General features: G+C 55.0%; 1 protein-coding gene across 1 annotated transcript in view; it reads right to left on the bottom strand.

Moving 5' to 3' along the window:
- Positions 1 to 3,633: 3,633 nt before the first annotated feature.
- The window catches only part of gpr139 (G protein-coupled receptor 139), a gene marked incomplete at both ends in the record, with an annotated part of 7,885 nt that continues 1,518 nt past the window's right edge, over positions 3,634 to 10,000 (bottom strand). The window contains one exon of the mRNA XM_079746188.1: positions 3,634 to 4,625. Coding sequence (XP_079602314.1) covers positions 3,634 to 4,625 — 992 coding nt within the window. The remainder of the gene's footprint in view (positions 4,626 to 10,000) is intronic.

The raw sequence follows: 10,000 nt of genomic DNA, 5'->3' as shown, positions 1-10,000 counted from the left end.
TCCTCCTCCTCCCCTTCCTCTTCTCCTTCTCTCCCCCTCCACTCTCTCCTCCTCATCCCCTCCTCCTCTTCCACCCCTCCTCTCCCTCCTCCTCCTCCTTCTCCTCCCCCACCTCCTCCTCCTCCTCCTCTCCTCTCTCCCTCCCCCTCCCCCCTCCTCCTCTCCCTCCTCCTCTCCTTCTCTCTCCCTCCCCCTCCTCCTCTCCCTCCTCCTGCTCCCCCCACCTCCTCCTCCTCCTCTCCTCTCCTCCTCTCTCCCTCCCCCTCCCTATCCTACTGCTCCCCCCACCTCCTCCTCCTCCTCCTCTCCTCCTCTCTCCCTCCCCCTCCCCCCTCCTCCTCTCCCTCCTCCTCCTCCTCCTCCTCTCCTCTCCTTCTCTCTCCCTCCCCCTCCCCCCTCCTCCTCTCCCTCCTCCTCCTCCTCCTCCTCCTCTCCTCTCCTTCTCTCTCCCTCCCACTCCTCCTCTCCCTCCTCCTCCTCCCCCCTCCTCCTCCTCCTCCTCCCTCCCCAGAAGGCCTGCCTTGCTCATTGGTCGCGTGGGCATAACACCAGTGATGTGAGGGTTGGTTAATGAGTCACCTCCTTGACATCTGGAACCTCTACCCGGGTACCCTGACACGGTGCCCTTTAGCTGCCCGTTTAGTTCAGCGAGGATCGCCTCCATTTTGGAAGCGTAGCAACATTGTTGGTTATTATGTGAGCGATGTAAGAAATTACGTGTTGTGAACCGCTGGTGCCCCGGTGGTTCACAACACGTCATTTCTTACATCACTAACACAATAACCAACAACGTTGCTATGCTTCCCTGGGTAGAGCGTGTACCATTAAGGCCCTGCCCTTACGGCAGGCAGCGACCGAGGTACGTGTCCTGCCCGTGGTCCTTTTGCTGCATGTCTTCCCCTCTATCTCCTATTACCTTCCTGTCTTACCCCACATTAAAAAGGATAAAACCTTCGAGAAAAAAAGAAGAGGCTTCTAAGTAAGTGAGCGGGCGTGTAACGGAGGACGGTGAGGACGAGAGGCGGGGAGGCAGGGAGCCTCCCGTCCTCGCCGTCCTGTTCGGTAGTCTGCTGTCTACCGAGCAGATTAGATGCGAAGGGGGAAAAAAAACACAAATTGTTTTGTATTAAAATGAACAAACTTGGTTTGGGTGTTGGGCTGAAATTGGAAAACGATTGTGGCCGTGTTTTGAATAATGCATTGTTACGGGGGAAGGGGAGAGGACACAACAGTGTGTTTCTTCTTTGTCGTCCCCGAAAACGTTTCTGTTGTGTTACAGCACGGTAAACTACGAAGCCGTCACCGAGGGAGTCTGAGCGCTGGCGTGTTTTCCACGTGTTGCCTATTGAGCCGTGGCCTAGTTTAGAAGCGTTGGGGCCGTTTTCACGGCTCTTTTTACCTTTCACGTTTGCTATAGTGAAAAACAATAAATAATAAAAAAGCGAATAGAAAGGAACGCTTCCCCCCCCCCCCTTCGGGCCCTGATCTGTCGAACATGACCTCGAAGGGCACGACTTTATCAGCGGGGACAGACAGATGGACGGCCTGTGTGATTTCTCGAAGGTGGCGTTAGTGGGGACTTGTCCTTTGGCACTGTGCCATCCACTCCGAGACGGATCGTACCAGCGAGTGGCTGGAGGCGGCCAGGAAATGGCTTCACATTGATCTTAATGTGCCGCGTCTATGGCCAGCTCACTGCTAAAGGTGTGAGTGTGTGTGTGTGTGTGTGTGTGTGTGTGTGTGTGTGTGTGTGTGTGTGCGTGCAAGTGTCTGCGGTTGTGCTCGTGTTTGATTGTGTCTGAGTGAGTGTTTGTGTGTGTGTGTGTGTGTGTGCGTGTGTGTATATGTGCAAGTCAAGTGTTTGTGTGTGTGCACTGGTCTCATTGTGTTACTGTGTGTGTGTGTGTGTGTGTGTATATATGAGTGCGTGTGCAAGTGTTTGCTTGTGTGTGTGCTCACAAGTCTGATTTTGTGTGTATGTGAATGAGATTGCAAGTGTTTGTGTGTGTATCTGTGTGTGTGTGCGAGTCTGATTGTGTGTGTGTGTGTGTGTGTGTGTGTGTGTGTGTGTGTGTGTGTGTGTGTGTGTGTGTGTGTGTGTGTGTGTTTGCGTATGTGTGTGTGTATGAGCACACACGCTTGTATTTATGGTTTGTTTCCGGGCAGGACAGCCTCGGAGTTGATCTATGCGGATGTGTTTCGGTGTAAATCCGCAGTTCCTCAGCTAACTGCCATAACCGTAAGGCAGAGAGAAGAGCGAATTGTGCTGCCACCGAGCAGCCTTGAGGGGGGAGATGGGGGAGAGAGAGAGGGGGGAGACAGAGAGAGAGAGAGAGAGAGGTATGAAAGGAAAAATGGAGGTGGAAAAAAACGCTGATGATATCTTTCTATCTCTCTCTCTCTCCTATCGTTCTCGTTTTTCTTTGCTAAAACTTTAAAAACACCTGTAAAAACACTGTGGCTCTTGGTTGGGATTATTATTGTGCATCTACAATAACAGTCAAGTTCATCGTACATATTTATCTTTAACATTACTGTGACAACAATCAGTAGAGCGCCCTATAGGGATATATACTGGCTGTGGGTTAATTTGTGTTTACCATATGAAGAAAACAGATTGGCTGTTGGTTACTTGTGTCTACCTTATGAAGCAATCTGATTTACCGTGGGTTAATTGCGTCATATAAAGCAATCTGATTGGCTCTCGGTTAATTGCGTCTAATATAAAGCACTGGTTTGTTTACATTCTGTACTGCCACGACACACTCATGAAAAAACATGAAAAGCCTGCATGGCGTTTTTTTTGCTTGTCTTCGATACACACCTGCATAAGATATCAACAATAAATAAGATCACTTCTTATGACACTTTATAGAGGACGTCGGGACATAAGCGCCGCCTTTAAAGGGCGAGTCATTAAACAACTCGGACCAAAAGTCTTCTCCTCTCCACGCCCCCTGACGGACGGACGGACGGACGGACGGACGGACGGAACACAGAAGAACCAATGTCACTGAGAAGGTTTCGCCGTTTGGCAAATTACGCGTTTCAGCCACCGATAAAAATCAATGAGAGTTGGAGCGGTTAACGCAGGGTCCGAGTCAATGCCCCCCCCCCCCCCCGCCCAGGCGTCATCGCGCCCCTCCCCTCGGGGTCCTTGGGTCGCATCACGGCCCCCCTCTTAATGTCTATTTGTTCTCCATTACCTTTTGCGTCAAGGATGATGGCGAGCGCGTTCGCTTTGAGCACAGGCAGACGCTCTTAAATCTCAGTTCGCTGCGCCTTTTGCGCTTTACTATCTCCCCTCTTCCAATCGGTTGTCTGCTAGTCATCTCTGAAAGAAGCCCTCTCCTCCCCTCCTCCTCCCCCCTCTCTTCCCCCTCTCCCCCCCCCTCTCCCCCACAGGCTGCACTGTCTAAAGCCCTCAGGGCCGGTTGACATTTCCAAAGCTCAATTCTGTGCCGTTTCAGGGGGTAAAGAGGTGGTGGCGACAGGATGGGTCGGGGGAGAGGAGGGGACGGGGGGGGGGGTGCGTTGGGGTCGCCAAGGAAACAAGGCCCTCCCGGCTGTCCCCCTTTAAAGGGTGGGGGGCGTGGCGGCATCAGGGGTCGCTGTCTCGCGGCGGCGGGCGGCTCAGGACGAGATGCAGATGGGCTTGCCGTTCTTGTCGTACTGGTACACCAGCATCTTGATGCAGTGGGAGTTGGCGGGGGAGATCCAGGGGCTGCTGGTGATGGAGAAGTTGTGGCCCACGTAGAACGGCGGCGGCTGCTTGCGGCAGCGCACCAGCGCCCGCAGCACGCTGGCCGCCATGCCGCGGAAGCGCTTGCTGATGAAGCAGTACAGGAAGAAGTTGACGGCCGTGTTGAGCAGCGCCAGCATGTTGGCCAGGTCGGTGAGCAGGTGCAGCAGCCGGCCCCCCGCGGCCGAGGTCGGCGGGGGCGAGTAGAAGTGGTAGAGGATCATGAGGGTGCGCGGCGCCCACAGCACGGCGAACAGCGAGGTGATGGCCAGCAGGATGGCGGTGGTCTTGCCCGTGGAGTAGCCCCGCAGGCGGAAGCAGCTGCGGCGGCGGCGGAGCTTGCGCACGATGACGGCGTTGAGGGAGAAGAAGACGGTGCAGGGCAGCAGGTAGACGGTGGCGCAGTGCGCCCACACCAGCACGTGCTGCGCCACCCCGGCCCGGCCTCCACCTCCAGCGCCGCCGCCCGCCTGGGGGGGCCCCGTGCCGGGCAGGCTGTGCCAGAGCTCGGGCCACCAGTAGTAGGGCGCGGCGGAGAACAGGCAGCCCAGGTACACGGCGAGGATGACGCGCCGCGTGCGGGCGGGGTAGGACACGGCGTGGTAGCGCAGCGGGTGGCACACGGCGATGTAGCGGTCCACGGTGAGCGGCACGGTGATCCAGATGGAGGTGTGGATGGAGGAGAACTCCAGCACCTGCACCGCCTTGTTGAGCGAGGGCGGCAGCGGCGCGCCCAGGACGAAGTCCTCCAGCAGGAAGTCCACGAACACGATGAGCAGCAGCACCAGGATGTCGGCGGCCGCCAGCGCCAGCAGGTAGTTGTAGGAGGACTTCTGCCGCCGCAGCACCAGCTGGGACAGGATGACCACCGTCAGGATGTTGGCTGGTGGGGGGGGGGGGGGGGGGGGGGGATGAGGAGGGAGGGAGGGGAAGGGAGGGGGAGGGAGGGGAGGAGGAGGAGAGCGAGGGGGAGGAGGAGATACCGTGACGACGGAAGGTCCGGGTGTGATTGGAAGGAGAGGAATGCGTGAGAGGGGGAGACGAGAAAAGGGAGAGAGGGAAAGCGCACGGAAAGAGTGGGAGAGTGTTATGTGGCGGGGATTGGAAACAGGGTGAGAGAGGGAGAAACAAAGGACAGAGGAATTGTATCAGTTGTGGGTTATTAGGAAGGGGGACACAGCTGCGCCAGCCAGCAGTAATATGGTCCGAGAAAACCATATCTATCTATATCTATACATATATGATATAGTATAAATGAAACACAGCACATTCAGGCTTCACATCAACACATGTGACTCCACAAGTGCCCCCAGAGAGACGCAGGCTGACTCCAGCACCACGGACAGCAGCAGCAGCCGGAACACACGGGCCAAGTGTGTCTCCTGCTCTGCTCCCTGTTGGACCCTCCCTTCTCCTTCCGACTGGAAGCGTTTGGACGCTGGTGTGGTGGAGCAGGTCCCCCTCGTCGCAGACGCCTCCAGGCTTTCGGTGGTGTTGGTTTTCAGGGGGGGATAAGAGGGATCCTTTACAGATGCTCTCCTGCTTTGTACTTTCACACTCTCACATTCTTTTTTTTTCTCTCTCTCTCTCTCTCTCTCTCTCTCTCTCTCTCTCTCTCTCTCTCTCACACACACTCTCTCCCCCCCTCCCTCTCTCTCCTAGGCCTCTCAAATCCCCCCCTACCCCCTGCTGTGATTAAGTGGTTTGATTGTTCGTCCTCATAAAGAAGACCAATCAAAACGCAAACAACACAAGGCCGCCCTTCTCCTCTGTCTCTCTCTGTCTCTCTCTCTCTCTGTCTGTCTCTCTCTCTCTCTCTCTCCTCCTCTCTTTATGGGTCCCTCTCTTTCGTCTCTCCCACTTCGGATGCGACGGAGGGAGGACATACAGGGCGTGTGGTCCGGATGCTCCGCTGGACCACGCGAGGGACGACACACACACACACACACACACACACACACACACACACACACACAGCGCTCTTCTTGACGAGGAGGACGTGGACGGGCGCGCCTCTCTGTGATTTACTTCCCCAGAGCCACGAGGAATCAAATGAGACGCAGCGCTAAGCGGGCGCACATCAAGCGAGTGTCAGAATCAAATGCTCCCTCTCAGTCCCATCATCCCTCCTTTTATGTGATACAGCGTGTGTACATCCACGTCTGAAGGACGGAGAACAGGGCGAGAGTGGACTGAGGGGAATGCTTCCAGCGTAAGAATCCATTTTACTTGCAAAAACGTGTTGAATTATGAATCGAGGGGAGAGTCGCGGTGAGCTGTGAATGTTAGGGGGGGGGGGGACGCCGTGGAAATTGTTAGCAGGAGGTAATGTGAAGGGTGAGGAATAAAAGCAACGCTGAATAGACTATTGACAAAGCCCCCGAGATTGAAATGTTACTTCAATAATAGACCTGAACAAAAACTGGTTAGTCGAAAATGTGCTAGCGGCTAGTTCAACCTTTCATCCAACACCAGCTGTAGATATCGAGGCCGCCTCGCCATTACCAAGGCTTTAAAGAAAGAAATAATTGAATCCACTGAAACACAGGCCCTATACGTTCCGCCAGAAAAACTTCCCAGGGCACCGCTAAGTGAAACAAGCAGGGAAGTGCAGAAAGTGTCCCAAAGAGCAATCAGCCCGACTGTCTCTCCTGATGAACTGGGAAAGTGGATCCGCATGAGTGGTCGCGGGGGGGGGGACATCTTTACACTCCTACAAGGAGTCACAACGGCCATCTACCTGCGGCCATGAATGTCCTGTGCTAGCCCATCCTCTCCCCTTCCCCTTCTCCTGGTGGGCCTGTTATAGATCTGGGATTAGATTAAATATGGCAGCTTGGAGCCTGGAACCTCACACTTTGCAGACGCAGGCTCCATCAGCTGATTACAAATTACAGCGCCGGCTCCGGATAATGACTTAAGATGTCCTTGCCAGACTGGGAGATGAGTGGGGAGGAACGCACGTATGCATTAGGGGATAGTCAAGCTTTTCCTGTCGGAGAACACACACACACGCACACACACACACACACACACACACAGACACACACACACACAGACACACACACACACAGACACACACAAACACACACACACACACACAAACACACACATGCAATGTCCCAGACAAACACACGCACACACATAGGCACGCAGGTGCCTATGTGTCCTATTGAAATAGGTGTACGGGCTGTGATACAAAGACACACATTCACACGCACACGCACACATTGACACAAACAATCACATGATTATGGATACACACACAAACATACACACACACACCAAAGATATTCATAGGGAAGTTAATTATCATGTAATCCATCATTGTCCACACTGTAAATGAGGATCTAATGTGTGCCAGTCATGACAAGCCAAACTGGGGCCACATGTAGGAGGTGTTAATACATCTGACACCTCGTCACCCACACCCTCATCAATCACTCATATAACAAACGCACAGTGACACACACACTCACACACACACACCAAACACATGCGAATGCGCACACACGTTCACAAAGACACACCAACACACAAACACACAGAGGCGCAGACACACACGCGCTCCATCACATAGACAAACACAGAGACACACAGACACTCCATCACACACACAAACAGCAACACGCACTCACAGGCACGCACGCATTTAGAAAGACTATTTCTAAACCGGGTGAGAGTAAACTAAAGTGCCTGTAGATCCACCATCGTGCAGCAGGCAGTAAATAGTGGAAGTCTAAAATGTGTGGGGTGCCAGAACGCTCTGAGGAATATTCCCCCTGCACTGCTAACCCTAACCGGGCCCCGTACACAGACAGCTCAATTACTTTTTCTGGCGGACCCCTAAATGATTGTGCTATCGATTCACGGTCCGTAGGCAGGCACCCGCTGGAATAGATTTGGATTTGGTGCAACAACAAAAAGAAACGTCCGTCTCTCCCTTTCATGACTTTCTGTGGTTTGGGTCGGTCTTTGGGTGACCTCGTTGCGATGCGTTGTACGCCTTTGACTTCACGACGCGACACGGCTTCATCACCACCTCCAGGTCAGCGACCCATCTGCCCCCCTCTTTCACCACAACTCATTTCCATTTTAATCGCCCTATCTCCAGAAGACCTCATCCCTCTGTCGTCGCCTGACGTTATTTCAACACGGTTGCTCCTTTGAAGAGGCCAATGTGACCCCACTTACACTCTCACACACACACACACACACACACACACACACACACATAATCCCAAAGAAACACATGCACAGACAGAAATATATGCACACGCACAGTTACACACAGACACACAACCACACACACACATAATCCCAAAGAAACACATGCACAGACAGAAATAAATGCACACGCACAGTTACACACAGACACACAACCACACACACACAAACACACGCTCTTGTTCGCACACAAACATGCTGAAACACACACATACACACACACAGAGACACACAGACACATACACACACACACACACACACACACACACACACACACACACACACACACACACACACAAACCAAGATCCTCCTCTCTATCTCTCTTCCCTCCTTGCTGTTTTCTTGCTCTCTCCTTCCTCTCCTCTCTCCGCGACCGGCTGTGCGCCTTTGATGACAGTGGGGGAACATGTGATGTAAAATGGCGGCGTGTCGCCTGCGGTCTGCCAGGCACGCTATTCTCCGCGGGATTCCCGAGAGAGATACGGCGTTCCAGGCACACACAAAAGCTATTCTCAACGGGCTTGACATTTCCATTTAGCCCTGGCTGCAGCGTGCCTTTCGCCGGCCATTCATTTCAAATGACTCCCCCCCCCCCCCCCCCCCCCCCCCCGCCCCCCATGGGGGCTGCGGCCCGCTCGGCTCTGCTCGGTATTCCGAGACGCACGGGCACCGTTTCAAAGGGAATGGGGACCGACAGATCGGACACGGATGCGACGCACACACACGCACACGAATGCACGCGCACACACACACACACACAACACACACACACACACACACACACAACACGCACGACCGTGGAAATCGATGAAAGTGGCACCGGGACACCCACATAAAGATGGGGTACACCTTCTGATCCGGAGACACCCTTTAAGGAGGGCTCGTCGCCATGGGGACCGACCTGTCCCGCACATCACACCAGCTGTCGAGGTGGGTGTAACTGAATTGAGGGTCTGAGGGCTGGTTGGAGGTGTGTGTGTGTAATGTGTGTGTGCAAGTGCGTGTGCGTGTGCATGTGGGTGCATGTGTTTGTGTTTGCGTATGTGTGTGCGCGCGCGGGTCTCGTGGGCTTTTGTGGACGACAGGAGGGTCGCATGAGTGTGTGCGTGTGCCTGTGTGTGTGTGCGTGCGTTTCTGTGTGTGTGTACGTGTGGCTGCGTGTGTGTTTGCGTGCGTGCGTGCGTGTGTGCGTGAGAGCGAGTGTGTGTGTGTGTGTGTGTGTGTGTGTGTGTTTGCACGTGTGTGTGTGTGTGTGTGTGTGGGGCACGCGCGCATCTCTGCGTGCGAGGGTGCGTGTGTGTGCGCTTGAGCACATGTATTTGTATTACTTATGTGTGCGTGTTTTGCATGTGTGTGGGCTGACGTGTGTCACGCGTGTGTCACGGCAAGAGCGCTGTGTTGTGTGTGTGTGTGTGTGTGTGCGCGAGCGCGAGTGTGCACATGCCCTCTTGCCGTCGCCATGCCAGCCGATTATCTTAACTCCCCCTCTCACCCTCTCCCCCCTCCCCCCCCCCTGTCTCCGCATCCCCCATAAAAGCAGAGAGTCCGGGGGCGCTGACGGGGTCTGGCAGGTGGAGGGGGAGAAAGGGGGAGGGTTAACAAGGCTGAGTCATCCCCCAGACGCCGGGAAAGGGGGTGATATCGTGTGGGCAGCAACGGAAAACCCTGCGGTGTAGCTGTCCCCTCCCCCCCCTTCCTCCCCTCCTCTCCCCCCCCCCCCCCCCCCCCCCCCCCCCCCCCCCCGTTCGGGGGGGGGGGAGAGGAGGGGAGGAAGGGGGGGGAGGGACAGCTACACCCCAGGGAGAAAAGATAGACGACGGCCTGGTGACGATCGGAGGACGCGAAAATGACAGTTTGCCGCGCCAGCTCTGGGTCGGGCCGGCATCGAACCCAGCGGCCCGCGGGACGCCCCGCATGGTGTGTGTGTGTGTGTGTGTGTGTGTGTGTGTGTGTGTGTGTGTGTTTGTGTGTGTGTGTGTGTGGAGGGAGGGATTGGGCGGAGACGGCGGGGGTATTGTTGTCATGGCGAA

The sequence above is a fragment of the Pollachius pollachius genome (assembly GCF_949987615.1).
Source record: "Pollachius pollachius genome assembly, chromosome: 11".
In the NCBI taxonomy this organism is placed as follows: domain Eukaryota; kingdom Metazoa; phylum Chordata; class Actinopteri; order Gadiformes; family Gadidae; genus Pollachius; species Pollachius pollachius.
The sequence above is the reverse complement of the archived record's forward strand: the minus strand, read 5'-3'. Positions and strand labels throughout refer to the sequence as shown.